The following is a 25301-nucleotide window of genomic DNA, read 5'->3' as shown; positions in this document are numbered from 1 at the left end:
CGACCTCGGATGTCTTTATCAACGGAGAAGGCCGACGCTCTGCCTCTTTCCACTCCTCTGTCTGTCCCCGGGACATTTTTTTTTCTTTCTCTTTTTCACTCAGTTCCTCTGCACATCTTAGACCAAGACACACAAACAATCAGTAGTGTTTGTCTTTGTTATTAATTTGTATTTGCTTCATTTCAGATTTTTCTTCTTCTTCACTTGTTTTTCTTTTCCTTTCATAAATTCCCTTTTTTTTTTTTACTTAGGAGCAGCAGCAAGCAGTGGGAAGGGGGGGGGGGGGGGGGGCTCAGGGGCAGAGGCATCGCATTCAGCATCCCGCCAGCAGGAGAGAAAAGAATGAATCACAGACTTGCACTATGATGCCAGCAGGAGATTCCTGAGAGAGACAATTGAGTAAACAGCGGCACATGGGACACCGTGGACCGGGGAGAGCACTTTTCTCCCCGCATCTCCTTTCTCTCGGCTCTCGTCTTGTCGCCCGTCGCTCTGTTTCTTCCGGCGATGAGGGGAAGCCAAGAGGGAAACACTTGGCACTCACTTCACCCCCAGGAGGGAGTGGGGGAGGTTTTCATTTAAACCTGCGTTCCTAATCTTGGCTCACGATAGGACGGTGGGGCGCCGACTTGGCACCCGCAGCCCTCAAAGCTTTAATTAAAAGACCTAGACGATGTCGGAGGGGGCCGGGACGGAGGGACGGGGGTCAAGCCGGGGGACAGATCGAGAGCAGTAAATAGAGGCGATGGTACGAAAAAGAGAAGGAGACGGAGGAGTGACAGAGGAGAGACGTACAGGATAGACCGATTCAGAAAAAAGAGAAGTAGTCAGGAAAATGATACAGGCAGAAATCCCTGAGGAGAGAAGGCAGGAGCGGGACAGCAGGCGCGCCTTACCTTCTCGAAGACGGGCTTGTTGTTGTTCACGTCGTCCACTCCCACTATGACCTGGGCCGTGGACGACAGCGCCTGCGGTCCGCCTGAGGCGTTGTCGTCCGTCGCCGTGACGTTCAGGACGTACTCCACCCCCTGGAGGCGGGGGGGCGGGCTGGAGCGCAAGCGGATCAAACCTGCGACGGAAAGCACACAAAGGTGACGGCGGCTGACACACTGCGTCCGTCCGTTGTTGATGATGTAACGGTGAACACCCGCGGCCTACACGTCCGGCCTTTACCTGGGGGGGTGAAAAGGCCGCGTCCGTCATGTCAAAGTCAAGCATGTGTCTGCGTGCGTGTGCGTGTATATAAGAGCATCTGCCAAATGGCTGGAGAGTGTCCGTGTTTCTCCAGGGACACGTCCGTGTCAGTCGGAGCTCCCGAGAGGAGAACTCATGTCACACCTTTCAATTTCAGTGTGCTTCCGTGCAAAGTCCCGGCCCGACCCAGTTTGCCACTTTTGCATCGCAGATTGTTTTGTCAGTCAGCCGGGGGAGCTGGTTTCACATTTGTGTTAAAGTTGGGCTTTAATCCTTTTTCTGGGTTGACATCAATGGCGCAGCCTTTTGCGTTCGGTGCGGCCCGTAGCTCACAGGGGCTCAAACGGATAATCAAGGCTGAGCTTGAAGGCAAATAGGAAGAAAAAAAAGAAGACGAATCCCTGCATACCAACAAGACAGAGAGCAAACAAAAGCACAGATGCTTCTGTGTCCCTAATTTTCACTCGTGCAAGTCTGTTGGCCGACGTGCAGCAATTTACAGCGTCTGACTGGGAATGGCGGCAAAGGTGGGTAGAAAAACCCAGACTGCCACCAAGCATACGCGATCTATGTCAAAGTAGTCATCAATAATTGAATTCTATAAGTCTGCAGTGAAAAGATTAGTAGAACAATGAGTCGTTTTTTTGCAATTAGCTTGAAAAACAACAAGTTCATTCTCTCAGGTACGGCAGGTCCCCGAAGTCGGAGTGGAAATTACCAAGAGCAGGTCGGGCTCAGGCACCGCGTGGACAGCTCTCCACAAGCGCCAGAAAACTAACCTTCACGATTTCAAGGAGAGGTTAAACAACAGTCGACAGAAAGACGAACGAAGGAATGGCTGTGTGGGTGTAACACGGGGACAGCACACACGGCAAACCTGGGAGATATGAAATCTATGAAGAGTGTACCAAACAAATAAAAACATTCTAACTTTTGGCAAGTCGGCTCAGCTACTTTTTGCGCGTGTGCCTTGTGGTTGTATTGCTACCCCATATGGCGTGGCTGCGCCAACGTGGATGGGATCTCTGTACTCACCGCTCGTCCCTCTCGACAACATGTTATTTTCTAAGGCGACACTGCTTCGCTCACTACCCCGGGTTTGTTTGTGTTAGCATCATGTCACCAACAGACAGCACATACGTAACTTTCGGTTAATCTTTATTAAGTTTCAGGTTCGGAAATTGTTCAACTGTTTGTTTCTCTGTCCATACTTACAATTGTTTGTTCCTTTGTCCAGAGCCACCATGCAGGTCTGTCGTTTGAGAGAGGCCCCGCCCAGAATTGCCTGTTTTTTTTTAATGGTGTTGGTGATGTCATCGCTGACATCATGGGTTAAACCAACTGGCCGGGGTGTGTTTTTCTTTTTTTTTAAGGTCGAAATGCTTTGTGTGACAGTTCATTGTTTGTTAGTTAAATCTGTTGCGATGCGCACGTTTCAGATAGTGATTTAGAAATGTAATGAGCTTGGGAAGGGAGCTAAATGATAACTTATATTCCCTGGTGTTACGGTCACTGTATGTCTCATCCCTCGGTCAATAGTGGTATGGGCTGAAGGAGTGGAGGTGTTGATTGAACGTCCTATATATATTCAGTAGCATTTATTTATGGATTTATTTATGGATTCCTTAATTTATTTATTTTATTTTATTTTATTTTATTTCTTTTTTTTTCCTTTTTTCCTTCTCAGGGAGAAAGAACACGTTGCGGCCATGCTGCTGTGAACATGTGCCTTTTTGTTGTTGTTTGTTTTCATGAGTTCATTTTTAGATTTATTGACTTTGATTTTGACAAGCTACACGAGTATTGGAGAGCACTGTGAATATTAAACATTCACCTTGAGTCAACACGTCTGCTGAGTCTGCCTACCTACCATCTTCTTTTGAAATGTGAGCCAAACTGTCTTACACTCAGACCACAACAAATGGACTTCCGGCGAAGAATAACGCTACACTCCCTGTGTGAACCGTCCACGACTGGACACGCAGGAAGTTGTTGGTGAAGTCTGCCGCCTGTTGTGGTGTTCTACAACTGGTGTAAAATGTTTGTTGGTCAGTCAAATGAATACAAAATTCACAAACGTCGTGCCGCTGCATTTCAACTGCTAACAAGCATCGGTCCACATTGACGACACCTTTTTCATAACTCATAACTCTTCATCACCAACATGGATCTGGGCCAAACAACTAATCTCACCTCCAAAACGCACTCTGTACATGTACGCCGGCGATAATTCGCACTCAAGAAAGCAAACACTGTGCGTCACAGCCCACTGACACAACAGCGAGCATCACATCAACGATGAGCTTTTAACCACGATTCTTCACCGAAATGTTGTATTTCATTATAGAATAAGTGAAAACTAATTTGACCCGATGGACTGTGCGGAAGTACATGTAAGAAGAATGAATCACAAAATGCTTCAATATCCTTTCGATTTTTTTCTATTTCCTTGCGTATAGAAATGTACTTATGTGGAATAAAATTCTGGGGCTGCAATAATGATTAAAAACAACGTGTATAGTAGAATCACTCTGTACTCTGACTGTACGGTAGTCCAGCTCTGCTAGAGAGTCAAAGGTTTTTTTTATGATTGCTCATTAGAGGGAACGGAGGTCATGACCTCACAATGTGAAATGCTCTGAGATTAGGTTATGTTGTGATTTGGCGCTGTACAAATAAAATTGAATTGAAAATTGAAGCGAAGTGCATTTTTGCCAACAGTTCTCATCAACATCACCGGTGTTGGTCCTCCTCCCCTTTGGTCCTCCACACATCCTCCCTCTGTCACTCTCCACTACAAACACAGGAATGGAATGATAATTACTTCATCTCATTGCAAATATTCTGCTTGGATGCCCTATATATATATTTCATCGTGGTTTCTGCAGAAAGGCGTGATATCTGCCATCATTCTGTTTTCAAAGGTGTTTTGTAGCAGTTTTGAAATCAGTGCGTGCGCAAAAATGCGGTCACTGAATGCATTTTGTGTGGAAACAATGAAAAGAACTGATTCACGGGTTTGGTCCACGTAGACTTCTGTTTCACGGACTGTGGCTTCAGTTTGGACCAATGCATGTTAGCAATCGGGGCGGGGGGGAGATGATAATATGCCGCCATCCTTTAGGCTTTCTGTCAGCCTCCTTCAACACATTTACTCAACAACAATAAGGTCCGCAGTCCCTGCATGACACCAGGGTAAAGGGAGAACCAGGAAGAAAAAAAAAATATATATATATATCCCACATCACCAATCGCACCCTCTCCGCTGATCTAAAGGTAAATCTAATAACGGAAACTATAAAACTAAGACGGAAAACGCTGATCTGTGAAAGAGAATAAAAAAAAAAAGAAGATGTTTCAAGTGGACACAAACTTTCACTCCTTTTTTATCTGTGTGAGATGTTTCATTAATTATGGCTACGTTACACATGAATAGTTAAACTGATTGGTATTCTCTTTTTAACGCTGTCATTCTTGCATTCTATTTCATCCTCTCTCTCTCTCTCTCTCTCCTCTGACTGACTCTCTCTATCAGTCTGGTGAAGGCATCTCATCTGCATCCCACTCTCTGCTGTGAATGAATCTCCTCCACTCTGTATTCGTCTCACTCCTTGGTGTCCTGTTTACTCTCTCTCTCTCTCTCTCTCTCTCTCTCTCTGTGTGTGTATATATGTATGTGTGTGTGTGTGTGTGTGTGTGTGTGTGTGTGTGTGTGTGTGTGTGTGTGTGTGTGTGCGTGCGGACATACTTATTATATCCTCCTTATCTTCACGACCAGGGGCAGGTACTATCCCTGTCATGTGTTCATTTGGCTGCTATTTCACGAGAGACTCTGGAATTGGAATCATATGTACACTTTATCATACTGTGCGTGCGTGTGTGTATGTGTGTGTGTGTGTGTGTGTGTGTGTGTGTGTATACACATGCTATTCATCTTCTAGCTCTGCTTACCAGACCAAGATTAACTGATTAGACAGATTACAGCCAAAAGATTACATTCTCTTTCTTTTATTTCTATTTCTCTTTTCACGTTTTTTTTTCTCGTTTTTTTTCTCAGTCTGTGTTCATAGCAACGGTAGAAGCACGACTCATGTGGACGGAAGATTTGCATCAAGTGATTTGTTTATGATTGTTCGGGAACGACTTACAAAGGAGGATGAAGTTGAACCAAAGAGGACAATCCCCTGTTGCACTCATGGTAAAGCAGTAACAAGCTCATCATTTCCGAACTGTATGTCCCTTCTGTCATTGTGTGTGTGTGTGTGTGTTTGTGTGTGTGTGTGTGTGTGTGTGTGTGTGTGTGTGTGTGTGTGTGTGTGTGTGTGTGTGTGTGTGTGTGTGTGTGTTGCTGTTGCACAAGAGATGGAAGATTGCCACAGAGTGGGGTGTCTGGCTCGAGGTGTTCGTCACAAAGGCTGGTTCCCTGGAACTGCTGTCCGTGTGTGTGTGTGTGTGTGTGTGTGCGCGCTAGTGTGTGTGTGTGCGCGTGTGTGTGTGTGTCTGTGTGCGTGTGTGTGCATGTGTGCAATGCTGATTTTTATTTGGAGCTGTAGATCTGCGAGAGTAGGAAGCGTTGCCCAGAGAAAGACATGTCATCTACTGTGTGACACACACACACACACACACACACACACACACACCTACACACACACACCTACACAGTAAATGCAGTAAACTGCACATGCATGCAAACAAAAACACTTTGGCAGAGGGTTTTTTTCCCGGGCCACACTACAGAGCTCTGTATGCAGAGGAAACTGAGGGGGTGCTTTGCAAAAGCTTGTATGCAAATAATGAATACGCTTCGGGACCTAATTAGTTTTTTGTTAATTCACAGTGACACCACGTAGCCTTGTGTGTTAAAGAAGTCCACACTCTGTTTTAAAGTGACGTTAGTCGTTTGTCTTGGAAAGTTGCCTTGTTTGTTTTTTCCCCATCGTTTTGCACACAGCACAATGTTGACATGCTCTGTTGGCTCGGATAGTTGACTTTCTCCCCCACCATGAAACACAAATGCCCTTGGTATTGTAAAAAAAGACAACACACAAATTATAATTTCCAATATACTCCTCCTTCTCAGGATTAGCCCATTGAGCGTTGGTCCTAGACTCGTGACACACAAAGGAAGTGAATGACGAACAGGGATGGATTCATTAAATTCCACGCAGGGCAATTTCACAATAAATTTAGTGGGCTCCCTTAAAGTATCCCAGTGCCTTTGCCTCTCTGTTTGCTATTCGACAGCAGCAGGCCCAACGAAGGACACGTCAAGCTCTCAGGGAGCCTTGGCTGAACAGATCCACGTCTCTTGTTGGTCTTTTTCTCAGATCTGAGGTGGCATCTCACCATGCAGATGTCCCCAAAACGGAGGTCCTTTTTGAATATGTGCTACTGTGGAAAATCCCCGACCTCTCCTCCTTCCACCACCACTGTTTCCCGTGGCTCCGACTGCAGAATCTATATAGGATGCTGGGCAACCGACAGCGACACTTTATGGTGGTGCACCGCTGATACCATTTCCGGCAGCGCCGGAAATTCAAGATTTAATATTTACTATATTCAACTCATTCAAAGTTGACGAAAAAAACAGGGGCTCTTTGTTGCGGGTGATAGGAACACATAGTTATGGACGATATTTAAAATTTCTGTGAATGAGTTCTTCTAAATAGTACACACTGTAGCTTTGACTCAGGGTTGTACATTGCAAAAGGGACTTTTGATGCATTGTTGCATTGTTTTCTTCTCATTGGTGAGAAGAAAACAAGATGAAACAAAGAGCTGGATTTGTTGTGTCAGCAGTTTGTTAATCCAGTACCAAATAGTTTGTGAAATTATTGGCATAATCACTGTATGTGAATGTATGATAATGTATTTTATATATGTATTATTCATGCTGTGTGAGGTGAGGAGAATATTTGATTTTGTCAAAGTAGCTGATTCTACGTAATTCATGAAGACGTGATTGAAAAGTCATGTAATCTGAGGTGAACTGTGTTATTTCAGACACATGGAATATGATGCATATTCTGTGTATTCATGACTGCTCGAATAAGCAATGAACAATGCATGAAAATCCAATGCACTGAAATGAGGTGCCTTTAATATTAACTTTGAGACCATGACTGTGATTCAGCTGTATATTTGAAATATAGGTGTAAATGGAGTCTAAAGAAGCAGTAATTATAATAATAGACGCGAGTCAATTTGTCATATTTAACTGGAGGTCTATTCAGAATAGCTACTGTGTGAGCCTTGACACTGGCGACCCACACACACACACACACACACACACACACACACACACACACACACACACACACACTCAAGGCTGCATTGCATCCCTCTGCATTTCAACCCTGACTCCCTACCTTCAGTACAAACTACCCAGTCTGCTTATACAATTCACTCTGCTCCTTCTTTCATGTGCGCAAGACTCCTAATGATGGACTTTCAGAAGAGGTTTGGCCATTTCAGGAGCTGGATGCACTCAGGAAAAACCTCCCACCCACCATCCCACCTGGACACCTTTACTGCGAGTTAAAAAAAAGAAGCAATTTGTCCATACTCTCGAACCACAATACCCTGGATGGTCTGCTCCCAATTTCTCATTATCCACATCTAAATAGGCCATTGTATGGTGTGTGGCTGCAGCTGATAGAGGTTGCATTGTAGACTGGATTGCGAGAGATTGTGATTAAAAAAAAAGACAGGTACAATGAGACTAAAATCAGAACAACACTGGACACAAAAGATGAATAAATAAATGAACCATACATTTAAATGAAGATTATTTAAACGGTGGCATCAGTTATATCTTCATTAGCTGTTATTACGAACAATGCGTCCAATAACATAATGAATGTGCAAAAACTGTAAATGTCAAAGTTGCTATGACAACACTTGAATAGGAATAGGTCTTTAAATTAAAGGGTTGCTTCACCCAAATAAGAACAAGACTGCGAGTCCAGGTGGCCTGCTGATGGCTCTGTGCTAACATCTTCACAATGACAACACTGACACGCCATGTGGCAGGAACACGAAGTTGGAATGGCATCCGACTTTCAATTCAATTTGGCCCTGATCTGTTTACAATGTTACGGCGTCATAGCTCCCCTTAATTCATGTCTGGATCAGATGACATGACAACGCATCCCATGGTTATAAGGATATATTTCAGTTAAAACCCACAAATGTTCACCTCATGTTGTTGTAAGCACTTGAAAGTCTGGAGAACCAGGTCTGCGCAGAATTCTGTGCCAATTTGTCTGACAGCCGATGACATATTCCACCAGCCGCCACTGGCAGCCATTCGATCAATCAGGGGAAATTCATTAGGTTTCATCCTCTGTAGACCAAGACTGTCGTCCATAAATATTGGGACAATCCATCGAATGGCTCACATATTTCAGTCTGAACCGAAATCCGCAGGACCGACCAGCTATTATTGCCACTCGCAGAGCCATGATGATGGCACACGACTTTGGTTTCACTTGACATAATGGAGGACTCCTGTCTCTGCCCCTATGGAAACGTAGTGAAGGGAACTCACTTCACACTGAACATCTTTCACTAAAAACTGCTTTCTCTGCTGCTTGGATTACCTATTATAACAGGGGCACCGCTTCTGGAAAAAAAATATGTTTCTGGTAAACTGTGAAAGTGTGTATTTAATGCTTTGAGCGCAACCATTTTTTTTCTGGACAACTTGTGTATCTTTTATTCTTAATATCTGACAATCATCGGGCATTATGCCCACGGTATAGGGCAGAGACGTGCAGTAAGTGGCTGCATGGGAGCTAAACAACAGGTCAACAGGTCGCTCCCTTCACAGGTCTTAAGGGTTAAGGGACAGGGTTATCCTGGTCATATCATATAGTTAATAATCATACTCATGCATACATTATATCTCTAATGTCATGCATACATTGGAATAATTGAAATCTGCTGCTATTATCCCAGCACTCAATGCTGCCACGCTCCTGGTCTCTCTGTTTACACTGTGCATGCGTGTTGGCCCTTGCAGGTCAGAGATTTTGCCCACACTGAGCTGGGAGACGAGCTGATTCAGTTAATCGATTGCTGATTAGTAATCGATTACTAAATTTATCGCCAACTATTTTAATAGTCGATTAAGCGGTTCAAGTCGTTTTTATGGGAAAAAAAGTAAATATTCTCAGATTTCAGTCTTTCTTAAATGTGAATATGTTCTGATTCCTTTGCTACTCTATAACGGTAAACTGAATATATTTGGTGTGTGGACAAAACAAAACATAGACACGATCTTAATTTTTCACAATTTGATGACATTTTATGAACCAAACAACTAATCGATTATTCAAGAAAATAACTGACAGATTAATCGATTATTGAAATAATCTTTAGCTGCAGCCCTAATCCTATCATGTCTATGTACCCAGTCCCATGACATTGTGGGTTTTAAACACAAGCTTCAAGAGAGAGATTTTAATTTTCCTCTTGTTTCTTTGGTCTGCTGTCATTCTAGTGTTGAAGTTGAATGGCCAATATGTACACTGCCCCAGAAAGTTGGACTCCTGACTTTACAGAATCATGAATTTTAATTTTGTTTAAAAAAAACAACAACATATGTCCATCCTTCTCTCCGTCCACCCACGCCGCTCCAGCTGTGCCGGAGAGGGCACTCATGCTTAATGAATACCGACAGAGGCCAGATAAATGCGACCAGTTCAGTGAAAGCAGCATGCAGCCACAGAGAGAGGCTTCGGCCCGCACGCTGTGTTGCATATACAGGAAGCACCGGAGGTGCCCTGTGGTCCGATCCCTGCTTCACTCTGCCTGTGGTTGGCATACACATCTAATGGGGCCTAAAAGCCTTAGATGAGAGCAACACATGCTGAGTAAGTGGTTGAAAATGGGACATGGAAAAGGTTTTAAGCTCATTCAAAGAACAAAGCGAGTGTCTGTTCTAATCTCAGAGATATGTCTGCGTGTGTGTACGTGTGCGTACGTGCTTGTGCGTGAGTGGTGGCCTCTATGTGAGTGGATGCATACATGCGGACGTTGGTGCATTTGGTTCTGTGCGAAGATCAGTGCATACTTGCAGGTGTGTGTGTGTGTGTGTGTGTGTGTGTTCAGGCGTGTGGTTGTGTTAACATGTGTTCCTTGTAAAAGGATGTGTAATTGCCCAGTATGGACATTAACCATTGTGTAAATTTGTCCAGGTCTATAAATGTTTCTCTGTGTGTGCTACCAGGCCAGTATTTTCCGTTGCTGGTTGGATGTGTCTAAGTGTCGCCTACACATCTGAGAGACTGTGTTTTTGTGTAAAGTAATAATAATTAGGGGCCACTTTTTTTGTGTCCGATCCGATACCGATCCTGCAACTTTGAGTATCTGCCGATACCGATCCGATACTAATTTGATACAATCTTTCCCCCACTCCTAAAATAAAATATTAATAATGCATTGTTCAGGATGCACTTTGCTTAACCTAGATATTTAAAACATCACACTCAACTGTGAAACAAATAATCAACTCCCCTAAAGGAAGACATACACATGGCCAGCAACATGACTGAGTTATGGAATACTGCTGTTTTATCTTCTCACAGAATTTGTTATGGTGAGCACCGTTCAAACAAGTAAAAAACTAATTGAACTCTAAACTGTTAATTAAACAATAATAAATTAACATAAAGATATGATGCCGGAATGTCATTCAAGGCTAAGTAGATATGTAAATAGGCATTTATTTGACATGTTTACTGTAATGTTTCGGTGCGGATTTTACTTCTTATTTCATCCGATATCCGATCCAGTCATTTTGGCCAATATTGCCCCGATACCGATATGGAATATCCGATCGGGACATCCCTAATAATATTAATATTTGTGTTACTAACGTTATTAGTAGTAGTTTTAGTGTTAGTAAATTTTGTCTATTGTTCTGTTTCTGCGTGTGTCTCTGCCATTGACTGAATATGAAAATGGTGGACATGACAGCTACCAAAAGTGAAGCCAAAACATATTGTTTGCCACCTGGTGGCTAGCTGCAGTACAAGTAATAAACCTCCTCCATGTTAACAGATTGGACCAAACTAAAAAGTACACCTTAAATACATTTATAAAAAAAAAAAAAAAGGTTTAAATGGTTCTTACCACACTGATGTCTGTTCGGGTGTTCATTCGGCGAAGAAGTTTGTTTTTTAATTAGTCATTTGATGCTATAGAAATGAATGACACATGGTGATTGACGGCTGAGCCTGACTGAGCTCGAGTGCGCGTTTCCGCGCAGACATCCATGACACAGTGGCTCCACACCGTTGATCACTACTTTGACAAATGACGTCACCGGCGTAAGATGGCAGTGCCTGCATCCTGGATATATTGGCTTCATTTTTGTACAGTGTATTTACAGTCTACGGTGCGCGTAACAGCATATGCAAGTAGAACTTTATGTGTATGTGTCATGTTTATTATTCAATAAAAGTGTAGCGGCTTTGACTCTGCGTATGTGTGTGTGTGTGTGTGTGTGTGTGTGTCCGTGTGTGTGCAGGAGTGTGTGAGTGGCTGCAAACAGGGCCAAGAGATGTAGAAGATTTTTCCTCGAGGGTTAAGTGAGCAGCCGTCACTTCACATGAAGGCAGCCAGGGGGCAGGGAGTTGGAAGTCAAAGCAAGGGATGGGTGAGAGACTATGGTGAGAGACAATAGATTGGGCAGAGGGCAAAGTAGTGGGGGTCTGGGGGGGGGGGGGGGGGGGGGTTAAGAACGAGACAGAGTGAGTCCTTCCTCCAGTCTGCATCATGCAAAAGAACTGCAGTCTGGAGCTGGGAGGGAAAGAGGGAGATGTGAAGAGTAATGGGGGAAAAGCAACGGTCAGAAATTCAATTCAATTTTATTTGTATAGCGCCATATCACAACATACATTGTCTCAAGGCACTTTACATAGTGAGGTCAAGAAAGATGGAGGTGCAATCGTGGAGCAGAGCGAGAGGCAACGATATACCTGCCAGAGGAAAGAAGGGCGGGGAATGAGGGCCAAAACAGTGTGGGCTTGTTCCATCAAAGCTGGGAGGAGACACAGGTCAGCACAACAGACCAAACGCAGTAGATGGAAGGCGAGCGGTTCAGGAAGAAAGACCAAAGAGGGAGGAATAAAACCAGACAACGGGAGGACAAACGCTTCCCCATCACACTGAAAACAAGCTCACCTTCCACCTCCGTCGCACAAAACAGGGCTACTCGTTTCAAGAAAGCCGTGAAACTTATTTAGGGGGAAAAAACCAAAAAGAGACGATCAAAGCATTTTTCATTGGCGCCAGCCTTTCCCCTTAGCTGTCGGAAAATACTTTATCTCCTCCGACAGAGTGGGTGTTTTGGTATTTATGGGTTTTAATAGGAGGAGTGTGATCATCATATTGACTGGCCTGCTCAGATCCTAATGGCTGCCTTAAATCTCGGGGAAACAAACTGTATTCTAGGGTGAGTTACAGTCAAATTAACATGGAGGGGGAGGACGGCAGGTCTGCTCCTGCTGGAAGGGAAGAAAACAATCGCCGCGGTGATCGTCAGACATTTAGAACGGTGGGGGGGGGGGGGCGGGGTTGGGGGCGATAAACGATTTTCATCAGTAGCGGGGAGAGAATGAGATGGGTTTGGAGAGGGTGGGCGGAATCAAATGGGCTCGCCTTCCATTATAAGAATCGTAAAACACTTTTAATGACCAAATACTGGGCTCTTTGAAACAATATATCGGATCGTATTACAAGCATTATGGTGTCACACTTTGGCTCACACATGCCGGGTGCAGGCAAAAGCAGGTGGTGCCATCTATTCTAGGCTCACTTCCATCCATGTGTGTGTGTGTGTGTGTGTGTGTGTGCGTGTGTGCGTGTGTGCGCGTGTGTACACCGGTGAAAATGACTGATTGCCAGTTGATTTATAAATCCATGATGGCAAAAGGTTCGCTTATTAAAGATGAACTGTGATAATGACAAAGGGGAAGGAAACTGCAGGACACCCTGTTCAATCATTCAATCGGTCACTCACCAGCAAAATAACTAACAAAAAAATAAAAAAAACTACTTTGATAACTCTGGTCAGATGTGTCACCGCGTCTCCTGATTGGCTGCCGTCCAACTTTGCTGGCCTTTCTGTGACTCTGAAGCCCACGCCCCGCTCATTCCCACTGACGACATGAAGCCTCAAAAAGGCACAAGCACATTCCCGAAACAAAGGGGGCATTCTAGTTTTCAGGGATCTACCATAAAAGCATATCGGAGTGTAAAAGCTTCTCGAGCAAGAAAAGGTAAACTGCGAAACTAAAACAAAGTAAAAATATTTTCACATGCTCAATTTGTCCGTAAATACAGGCACCAAATAGCACGTGGAGCGCCGACAAGGCTTGGCTCAGCAATTATGTGTTTGGAGCTCGGTGTTCTTCCTCAGGCAGCATGCATCCAACTCGTTACCATAGAAACAAGCTAGAATTTGGACTTTTTTTATGCCTGCTCCCGATGTGACTTGAAAAATGTACGACCGGTAAAGTGAGAAGAAGGCTCAAGCCTAGAAGGTGAATCCGGCGTGACTCGGAGGCTGGACAGCACCAAGTTCCGACTGACTCAGCCTTAGACGAGGCGGAGGAGCAGTTGGTGCAACCGGCCCCCACAGTTTATGCCGAGGAATCTCTGGAAATAGAGAAAAGGAAAATGATGTGGCAAAAGTGTCACTGTGAAATAGCGGCAGTAATTCCAATAATATGTTTTAAAAAAAAATAATGATAATTTTATTTTATATTAACATATTTCACAGACGCCCACTTTGTCTGAGCTCTGTAATTTTTAGTGCCACTGCAGCAGTGGGCAGCCGTGGTTCAGGGGGTTGAGTAGGTGCATTGCCTGTTCAGCAGTTTGATCCCGGCTCGCCCTGTCCGCATGAAAACATTGTGTTCTTGTGAAACATACTTTCACGGTCACAATTTTTTTCTTTTCTTTCGTACAATACATAACTTGGCAGTTTATTAAATAGGGACAATTGCATGTCGCAATGTTCCCAGAGCCGAAGGTTATGTCTTGAGATGACAAGATGTTCAGGAAAGAATCGTATAAAGCAGAGGGGAAGCAGCAAACCCCGACATAGGAGCCGGTTTCGCTTGTGTCAGTGAGTGTTCAGGGCAGCAGGACAGTGTACGGCAGATCAACTTGGAAAGAATGCGGTGTGGCGGTACATGTCGCCCGGTGGCTCCCTGACATGTGTTTGATAGTATTTTGAAAACAATGGGGCTCTACATGGCACGAAGGGATAAGGTACTGTCTATTCACCTATGGATACAGAAGATGCATTTCGTTGAGCTGCTTTAAGCGAGAGAGATTTCGCCAGACATGTCGTTTTCTAGGCCCTGCCGACCCATGGTTTGACCCATTGTTTGACCCATGGTTTGACCCACGGTTTGACCCCGCATGTTTGCATTTAACCGGATTTTGCCTTCGTCTTTTCAGGAATGTGAAAAGATGACGATGTGCGACTTTAAACTCCCCTCTTAGCTCCGTTGCACTGTACCTGCCGTAATGACCACTGCGAAAAAGACCCGTCAGCTGTTTTCCAGCCTCTAGAATAAAGATTTACTAGTGTAACTCTGTTCACCAAGGAAGTGGACACATGACGATGTCAATCTAAGTCGCAGCCCAACGCCGTGCACATGCATCGCAATCGATACAAAGCTTGACAGGGGAAATTGGAAGGTGTCCCGCCTTCCAGAAGGTGTCCCGCCTTCCAGAAGGTGTCCCGCCTTCCAGATAGACATTTCACTCTGAACAAGGTTCATGACAGTAAAAGTTTATCGGTCTGAGGAAGCAGTCGTGCAATTCAAAGTTGACCTTTCATGATGTCCGATGAGGGGTAGAAAATTTTGCCGGTGACTAAATGCAAATAGGAGCCAAACAATATAAATGGCAAAGCGGGCCGGCGCTCATCATCTGATAGTCAATGGAATCGAGTTATCGGCTTATAGTTATGGTCCCCCCCTGCTCGATGAAACGATTGCCCCTATCAGCTGACAGTGAATGTCACTGCTGGTGAGCGGTGGAAATTGTGCCTTGAAGTTTAGGGTAATTGAATTTGTAAAAGTCATCGTATCACCCTATAATGTGATATGCAGATTCAGAGGGGGTTTGCAATTTACAAAAGGGTCAACTCCCACCACCACGCATGCATGCGCGGACACACACACACACACGCACACACACACACACACGCACACACACACTCTCCCTCTCTCTCTCTCTCTCAGTTTGCCACCTCTCATGCTGTTGAGAGGAAGTTGAGGTGTGTGACTTTAAACCTCAGATAGTATTGTCTTACAACGAAACTGGTGGAAACGCTTCTTGCACAATGGCTCATTACTCAAACGTCTCCGACAAAGCGCGGTCACAGCGGGAGGAAGACTGGCAAGGCATTGTGTGTGTTTTTTCTTGTGTCTCTGCAATCAATCAGCCACGGTAGCTCTCAGCCGAACACTTGATTCGTGGCGTGATGCGCTGATCCCCTGCACCGGCACGAGTTGGCGTAGTACTACAAAGGACGCTTGAAAAAAAGGGCAAAAATAAACAGCTGTCTGGCGGCAAACTAAACTAGCGAAGAAATACCTCATTAGTGTACAATTAAACGGATATCTCTTTTCCCGGAAAGCATTTGAAAATGTGACCAAAAAGACGTTTTGCGGCGCTCCCCCCCGCAGCAGTGGGACTCTGACTTTCGCTACTTCCACTTCTCCTCCAAACTCCGTAAAAGGACAGCGCTGATCACCATCTCCATAAGGTCACATATTAACTATGCATAAGTAACTCATACAACCCCACTTTACCGTCACTGAACTCTCCCTTTAAAGGAGCAGAGAGCGATTTTGGAGAAAGCTTGTCTCTCTCTCTTTGCTGTTGTTGTGATTTTACTGCTCTCAAAGGTGTCAACCGGTGGCGTTTACAAACTGCACTTGCATTGTTGTGTGGCTGCAGTCCGCACAATTTTTTTGGGTCTCGATTTACAGGGCCGGGACTGATCTGAAAAAAACCCTCAATTTTTTTGTGGCTCACACACCAAAGCGTCAGCTGAGGAAATATTTGCTGATTGTATTGATGAATCGCTTGCTGCGCCTTTGAGGGCGAACTGACATGCAGATAACAAGAGCAAAAGAGAACGGATTAAATCGAGCATGTCTAACCTTTTTGGCTGTCAATGACAAAGTTGCCCTCCTCGTTTCCTGTGGCGATCCTGTACGTGATCCCGTCCCCGTCAGGGTCCTTCGCCAGCACCGTGGCAACAAGCGTGTTGGGTCCCGCGTCCTCCGAGACGAATGTTCGATATCTAAAAATTGAAGAGAGAAAACACACAGTCAACAGTAAATCTGCTGTGGCGGCGACGAGACACAGTCAACAAATTTCTGACATTCTTTCCAATCAATTTCATCAAATTTGATGTCCATGTGGTAACACGCTGCGACACTCGCATAGACATACTGACTGATATGAATCACAAGGGTAAATTCATTTACACAACAACCAAATGCATCAGCATGTTTTCCCTCACTGTACTTTATAACCCAATTAATCTAATCAATGGATCTTTGAATTAAAGAGCAAGGAAAAAGAAAAGAAAAAAGGAGATTGTTGTTAAGTGCATCAGTACGACGTGGATCAACGCCGCCAAAGACTATCAGACTTTAGCCACGTTAGCATGCGGTTTTTCATGAATCGGACGCCATGTCCTGACTTTGCGCGGTCTGCCGAGCGACGCCTTGACCAGTGGTTGGGTTGCACACTGTGAGCAAAGAGGATTTTTACAAGAGGCCGAACTGTGACCCTGACGCAAAAGTAGGCGGTTCTCAGCCGCAGTGATCCAACAGTAAGACCCGGAACACTGAGACACACGTGAGGCTCTGGTTTCCATCGCGGTGAGCCAACCGCATGTGCCGGTGATTCGTTGTGCTGAATCCATGTGTTTAATGGACACATATATTCGGCGAACACGGCATTGCAAGTTAACCCAGCGCGTTAATGACTCTCACCGTGAGCCCCGGGTGTGAATCAGTGACTGCGAACCCTGAAGTCGTGAAAATAATATTCAACACAATATTCATCGTATTCCCTTTTAGATCACACCTCAAATAAAACACAGGAAGACAGACAGACCACTCACTGTCTAACCTTTTTGCCTGTCAATGACAAAGTTGCCCTCCTCGTTTCCTGTGGCGATCCTGTACGTGATCCCGTCCCCGTCAGGGTACGGAAGAAAATCCATTAGATGTTTGGTCTACAAAATGTCATTAAATGGTGAAAAATGTCCATTGTGTCTATATATATATATATATATATAAAAAGGTCTCGCCACAGCAAGATGATCGATGACTGTGAGGAGGTCAAGGGAAAGTCTCCGTCACGGATATGGATCATAAAATACGTGTCATGACGTGCGTGTTTGCCGCTTGTGCCGGTTTAGTGCACCGTTGTTCATTACAATATTACACAATATGCAGAATGGTAAAATTATGACGTTTGTTGTCCTGTCTTGTCTGCAGGTTGACTAGGGATGCAATGATGCAATGAACTCGAGTGAATTTAATTTTTTTTCATTTTGCCAAATGAGCTGTGCTTAAGTTTAGCATGTACGTCAATACATTCAGAATTACATAATGATCCAGATTCCATTTATCGCAGAGTTAAACATAATGTCAACATGATGAGGTATAATTTATATATTCATGTCGGGGATATGTAATTCTGAACAGAACTGAATTTATATATCTATAATTGCTTCAACGTGATGAAAATAAAGCGATCCATTAGTGGAAAAACCTGACTACAGACTCCTACGACCGGTCAGTCGTGAATTTAAGGTCGTACTTGAAAGAAAATTGAGAATATGTGGACATCGGTGAATGCGGCTTAGTTCTCCTAAGTCACTTGTACGCAAAAATTAAGAACAAATCTGTTCTGAACGAGCGGCTCTTGCATGAGGCCCAGTCTCTTCCAAGCATGTGAAATATTTCAGGGACGATTTTCAATTTGACAACTTCAAGGTAACCGAGTGAACATTTTGTTCGCACCAAAGTGAATTCCGCTGTCGCAAGACTCCCCCTTCGCTTTTTTTTCTCTTTGTGTCTCAGCGTGGCATTTCAACGTCGGCCTCGAGCACTCTGTTGGCCTCACGCAGACATCTGTGAACCTCGAATGTGGCCCTTCTACCTTGGCTGCCACGAGGTTCACACTGCTACGTTCTTGGGACACATTAACCAGGCTGATATCATTGCACAACACAACATGCCAGCTTTTCTGGATTTTTTTTTACAGGGTTGAGAACTGAATGAACTCTGGTGATTAAAACAGTGCAATGCCATAATATTGGAAAACTGCATACTGCACTTTTTATTTATTGGGGGGAAGAAGCAATTAGTTAGCCTCAGTGAGTATAAAGTATAGAGCTGCTCCCAGCGCACATTCCCTTAGTTTAGACTACTTTTTGAGGAACCAAGAGTAAGTACTTATTTAAGCCTGAAGAAGAAGGATATAAGTGATTTCCCCCACTGATCTAACTGCACGGAGAATTGACCTTTACAATACTTCATATCAAGTTGTCCTTTTTTTTAAATGATGTGGTTACTCAAGAAAATCCAGTCGGTTTTCAGTGGGGGGACCAGCTTCATCCAGGGCGGATCACAGTGACAGTCCGCTAAGGATAAGTTGGTGACACGTCATTTGAGCTGTAAGTAATTGTGGACATTTTTCACTCTATATAACAGCTATAACGCAACGGACTGACGAGACAGCTTCCTTGACTTCCTGCTGCCACTGTGTGTGTGTGTATGTGTGTGTGTGTGTGTGTGTGTGTGTGTGCACCTTTAAAAAGCAGCCTTACACAGACACACACTGAATCCATCTGTCAGTTCGCCCTAGCAACAAGGGTTTAATTCATTTTTCTCCGAAACAAGGTATTCTCATTAGGAGCCGAACACTGCGATCATGTCCCATCACTGCCGTCTTTCTGCCTGAACAACCGCGGTGCTGGCTCCTCGCCGGGACAATCACTGACACGCCACCTTTTTTGTTTTTGTTTTTTTTATCCCTATTCGCTGAGTGTTGCTGAAGCATTTGAGTAATTCCAGCTCACACTCTTGCAAGCCTCGCACACTTCCCCGCAGATCAATACGGGAGTCAGGTGAGGAGAGCTGCTGTGCGGCGTTTCTTTATTAGGCAGTCTCTCTCTCTCTGGGGTGCACGGGGCGCAGTGATCAAGGAAGCTATTCGAAAAGATCATTAGATAATTGCTCGTATTTGTCTCACCTGAAAGCCAGAACGAACTGGGGGCCTCCTTGTGCATTTGTGCCCGCAATTTGCAAAATTACAGATGCTGTCAGTGCCACTGAAATCATGCACAATTTTTTCCACGCAAGGTCGCTGAGCTCCTTTTGTCCCGACTCCCCGGATTGATTGTCCTTTTGCATTAGGGATGCCGTCAGAGGAATCATTACACATTCAAACAGAGCCGGCTTACAATTAGGCTTACGATTACAAGCAGCCCCGGACTGGCAGCAACAACTGATGATGGCCCGCGATTGTCCTGAACAGCACACGGGCTTTTGTGATGCAATGGAGCCGCCCGACGTCTGTCGATAGTCGCATTACTGCGATACCAACACAACAGAAAGTTTCGCAAAAAAATTTGAAATAGCCCAGAGCCTTTGCTCTCGGCCCTTGGCATAGGCTGTATAGGCGAAGGCTAAGGGCGCCGACATCCATTTGGGGGGGGGGGGGGGGGGGGGGGTGCCGAACAGACAAACTGAGACTCTGAACTGTCGGTCACGAGTTGACGCCATGATGAACACTGTCTGCTGACATGACGTGATGCAAGTAACCAACGCGTGCACGTTATGGTGCATCCTCCAAGACTGTAGTCTAGGTCTGCCTTTGGGTTGCAGCTGCGAAATGAGTTGAAAAAGGATTAAATTATTCCTTACAGTTCTCAAAAGTTATTTTAATGTGTAATTATAGCATTAATATTTTTTATTATTATATATTATTGTATATAATACATCTTAGATGTTGTACAGAATTTCTTGCCTTGCAAGTGCGGATTAGTGTTGGACAAATAATGGGGTTGGTTGGGTTTGTCATGTACTGTAAAAACCTTGGGGGGGGTGGCGCCAATCACAAATCTCGCCTAGGGTGCCAACATTGCCAGGGCCGGCCCTGAAATGGCCCATTTAAGTTTCAAATGATTTTTGGAATCCAGTTTCTCTAATGTGAGGATTTGTTGTTTTTTTGATATTGCAAATTGAATGCCCCTGGCTTTTGGACTGTCGGTTGGAGACTCAAAGACACCATCCATCCGGGGGTCAAGGGAAATTTTGATAATAGCCTTTTGCTCTGACCACTGTATTTAGCAGCAGGAGAAAAACGTAATCATAAAATATTAATCGCAAATTGGAATTATTGATTTTGGCATTCCAATTGAATTATTGAACTGGTGAATTGTAGTCCATGAAATAATTACATTAGAGTGGATTATTGTGGAGCTTTTGATCATATCACGCTACCTTCCTCAGACAATGGCAACGGGGGAAAACTATGTGCGATATGCTCCGGGCCAGCTGCTGTAGGGACCTTGATGTGAGATTGGTTTGTCAGATACAATCGTAAGTAGCTGTTCTGATGTATGGTAATTCGGCCATCTTGCTTACACACACTTATCCAAGAAGAAGCCAAGAAGAGTATCAACACAATTATTTTCCCCCACATCTCACATTTGAATGTAATCATGCGCTCTTGTCCTTGAGAGTCCACGTGAGATGTGTGACCGTGGTGATTGCACCTTCCCACCGGAGTGCTGACTACAGTGTGAGGGACCAACCTGCTTAGACTAGCAGCCGATTTAGTATGCGCGTGCAAGTATCAACCCCCTCCCCCCAAAAAATGGAAGTAAGAAAAGGTGATAAGAGGATTACTTCACTGCTCCCCAAAAAGAGGACGCTGACCACGATAATGAAATGGTAAAGAAGAGAAAGGCCCAAAACGCAGCGTCCCGCACAGAATAAAAACAGACCGCGATGTACATCGACCGTTACATTCCAAATATTGCATGGCGTAATGTAAATCTCCACGAAGTAAACATCGAGGAGATAGTGGTTCACGGCCATGGGAATTTTTTTCCGGGGGCATTTTGAGGTTAATCCTACTTGACACTTGAATCAACCCAACGTCCACAAATACCGCTCTCTAATGCTTTTAGGCAGATGCTCGTAGGCGTCTTGAGCCTGTGTGAGCGTCCGAGGGGGAGAGTGGAAGAGAGTTCAGGACGGATCACTGAGAGAAAGCATAAAGCCCAGCAGGCGGGCAATGGCACAAATGCCTTTCGCAATCACGTTTGGGCTCCACCACAACTCTAATTTGGCCAGATCGATGCCGCAATCAATTGGAAAGGGCCTCAGACAACACCACCGCAGACTAATTACTTTTTAACCTTTGTTTTCATTCTGGTGACCCATGGAGAGAGAAAACTAAATAGATGTTTTTTTTCCTTAAGGGCCTGCGCCTGTTGTCCGTTGTGAAAATTAATTTTATGAATTGAATTAGTGAGTTCATTTAGTTTATCCAGATAAGGTCTGTATGGAGAATGGAGGAAAGAGAGAGGGGCAACTTTGGCAACCGTCAGCTAATCCATCCAATAGGCTGCTCACTTACTGTATTTATTTGCAGGCATGGTTCCTTATTCATCAGCACTTAGTGGTATATTTCCATTAACCTGTTGAATTGCTAACTCACGTTGTATGTAGTAGTCATGTACGTAAATGCCAGAGGTGGAAACAGCCGGTAGCAGGAGTCTGAGTATGCAGAGTGAAACCTGAGAGGAGCACTAGCCCAACTAGAAATGCACTCGACTAGAGACGCTGCACCTGCAGTCTAAAATATTCAATATGTGCTACACTGTCAAAATGGAGCACAGTATAAATGTTTCAGCTTTATAAGCCCAGGCGAATGTTTTTGATTGAAATAGTGATGACATTATTATAACTCGACAATTAAAAGAGGGGATGCAGACTGGCGAAATAATAATATAATGGTAACGCCACAGTGAAATAACATTGTGAGGCTCGATGAGCATAATACATTTATGTCGTGGGCATATGTGTGGCATATAAATATAAGTGCTGATTGTCATATATCTTTATTGTTGTTAAATGTGTTACATCAATTTAACATCAATGCAAGATGTTACTGTATTAAAGGCCACTTCAATTGCAAATGTAGGTATATGTGCTTTCAGTGTATTCCCCATGCTTTACCATTAACCCATGTCCTGCCCCAACCCCGAAACAATCGTCTGAATGAAATCCAAATTGGGATGCGACAGACAGACGGACAAGGGCCACAGATTACAATATGCATGCAGGCCAACGCGAAGCACCGGTGTGGACGAGGCGGACGCAGCAGTAACAAGTGAGGCGGGCGCGGCTGCATCATCAACACTCAAGCAGCAGTGTTTGCTGCGGCAGGATGATAAGTGAGGCCCTCCAACAGCTTGAATATAGCATCTAATTTAAGTCTTGGATTGGATATATGCACGTGTGTGTGTTTCATGTGAACTATATTTGCGAGATTTGTTGTTAATATTCCTGACATGCCTGCTGGGTTTTGTTCCGTGTTCCCCCGTGGAGTCTGACAGCTCAATCCTGTTGATTCTGAAGTGTGTTTTTTGTGGGGAAAAACCCCTTAGAGGGAAAAGATTAATGGAGAAACAAGCATTTTTCAAACATATTCAAATTGCTGCGAAAAACACGAGAGAATTACACAGAAAAACACAGAGTATTGCCTTCAAATGTATGAGTCTATTTGAGGACTTTTATATTCTCACCAGTGCTCAGGTGATGGATTCTGATCATATTTGGGTAGAGAGTTTACATCGCTTATGTGAAACATAAATAAACTTTGTTATCCGTGTAGTGTGAATACAGGATTCTAACATTGTTCACGTGTGTGTATGTCGGTGCAAGCGTGTGTTGGATTCTTCGAAACCTGACCTCCCCATCTGTTATCCCTGTGAAGATGAGCGTCTCCCAAGCAGCTGAGGATGAACCCATTGGTTTCTGTCTGCCTGGACTCTGGTCTTGATACCGGATACCATCATTGATACTGTGCACACGTGCTTGTTATTGTAATCATGAAACTACTCCATTACTACATGACAACACTTTACGCCGACGTAGCGTCCTATTTGTCGCGATAAATTCTGTTTTTGTCCACAACTTTGCAAAAGCAGCTACATCCAATGTATCAGTGTCACTTTGAAAGGGTTGCTGACAGTTTCCATTCACTTTTACTTCCAGGGTTCCGTTGTTTTGGGGAAAGTGTTACTTTACATAGATACCAAGATTATTTACATAGACCCTGTAGTTGCAGAGGTAAAGCATATTAATTTTTAGCATTAGTATTTCATTTTTAGCAGGGGTAGATACTCATATAATGTTAGTTCTTGTACTTAGTCTGAGAGAAGTGTTATCGGCGCATACCTATAAGATAAGAAACATACTTTTGGTTACATGAACAGATAGTCCTCACGATAGAACTCACGAAAACTAAGACTGTGGTGGCCCTCGCCCTAACCCCAACCCGCCATAGTCTGATATATGTTTGTCCTAATCCTTTATTCACATCGTTCAAATTCTTTTTGGGAGGAAAAAATAACCGCTGTGAATGACTTACTTCAAGAGCATTCATACTGTAGATCCACAAACACAAAACGAGGTAAAGGTGCAGAGTTTCTTCCAAGCCCTTCAAGGCCATTGAGGGATTTTTTTTTTTTTTTCATGAAAAAATTTAAAACAACCCCCCCAAAAATACGAATTAATATGCAACGGAGATGAGTTTTTAACCAATAGAGAAAGTTTGAACAGCAGGACACTGTTATCCTTGCTCCATGGGCAATGTGTCATTTCAGGTAAACAAAAAACAACAACAAAAAAAAGCATGAGGAATGTTTTGTGTGAGAGAAATCTGATTTGGTGGAAAATGTCTCCCAGAACAATAGCACCGAGGTGATTCCTGAGCAGGAGTTATAAAGAGATGGCATCTGACAGTGACATCCATTTATCAAGACAGAGATGATAAATGAACAAATACATTCATTTACAAAAAAAAAAGATAAAAGAAAAAAGAACATGGATTATATCAGTGACTTTAGTCATCAGTCATTTCATACTGAGGGAAATCATCACCTTTCTGTGGACATTCACAGTCAATCTACAACATTAAAAAAAATAAAATGCGCACAAATGTGTGTATTGAAACATACATTCACAAAGTTGGGCAACTCACAGCTGAACCTCTCCCCCAAAACGGTGACCGTCCAGTCAAAGCTTTGCGGATATAACAATATATAGCTTATTTTTACCTACAGCGCTAACCTAGCATTGCTTCTGAGGTTACAGATTGCACTGAAAAAGCCAGGTTCAGGACTGAAACATGCACTGGATGTATGGGGGTAAATTTGGTGCATAACTCATTTATAGTTGAAGAAAATAGTCACACGTGTATCAGTAAATTTGTAGTTGTAGAAAATACTCACACGTGTTACAGTAAATTTGTATTCACAGAGAAAAATGCTTTAGGAGTTGCAAGGGCTGAGCAAGAATTTGGACCCAAAATGCAGACGACCAGACTCGATGAAAGTTTCACCAGATTTAATAGTCTTTCAAACAAGAGAGGGTGATGGTTGAGGGTGGCGACGTTGAGCAGACGGGCAAAGTAGCTGGAGCGAGGCAGCGTGAGTTCGGCAATGGTTTCGTCTCCAGGACTTACACCTGGCACGTGCCTGCCTCAGACACTGAGCAAAAACGATCAAAGAAGGCAAAATCAGCTTTGGGAAAATCACAGATCCAGATCTAAACAAAGTCGTAGAAGAAACTGGCCGAGCGTTTAGCCACGGTCGGAAAAGACAAAACGCATCTCTGTGGAAGATAAAAACAGGATCAATAAAACGATCAAATAAAAAAAGGCTGGCTCAGTGATCGGCCTTCCCCCAGATTCACTTGAGGTCATCATAGAGAAGAGAACAAGGGCCAAACTAAAAACAGTCCTGAAGTCCA

At 44.0% G+C, this 25301-nt stretch overlaps 1 protein-coding gene across 1 annotated transcript in view; it reads right to left on the bottom strand.

The window, feature by feature from the left end:
- Nucleotides 1-25301, bottom strand: part of si:ch211-186j3.6 (neural-cadherin) — a 290314-nt gene that overhangs the window by 167480 nt on the left and 97533 nt on the right. The window contains exons 7-8 of the mRNA XM_035627332.2: nt 16389-16531; nt 897-1069 (exon numbers count right to left, since the gene is read on the bottom strand). Coding sequence (XP_035483225.2) covers nt 897-1069; nt 16389-16531 — 316 coding nt within the window. The remainder of the gene's footprint in view (nt 1-896; nt 1070-16388; nt 16532-25301) is intronic.

Source organism: Scophthalmus maximus, chromosome 4 (genome assembly GCF_022379125.1).
Source record: "Scophthalmus maximus strain ysfricsl-2021 chromosome 4, ASM2237912v1, whole genome shotgun sequence".
NCBI classification, from domain to species: Eukaryota; Metazoa; Chordata; class Actinopteri; order Pleuronectiformes; family Scophthalmidae; genus Scophthalmus; species Scophthalmus maximus.
Note: the sequence above shows the minus strand (reverse complement) of the source record. Positions and strands in the feature narration are given on the sequence as shown.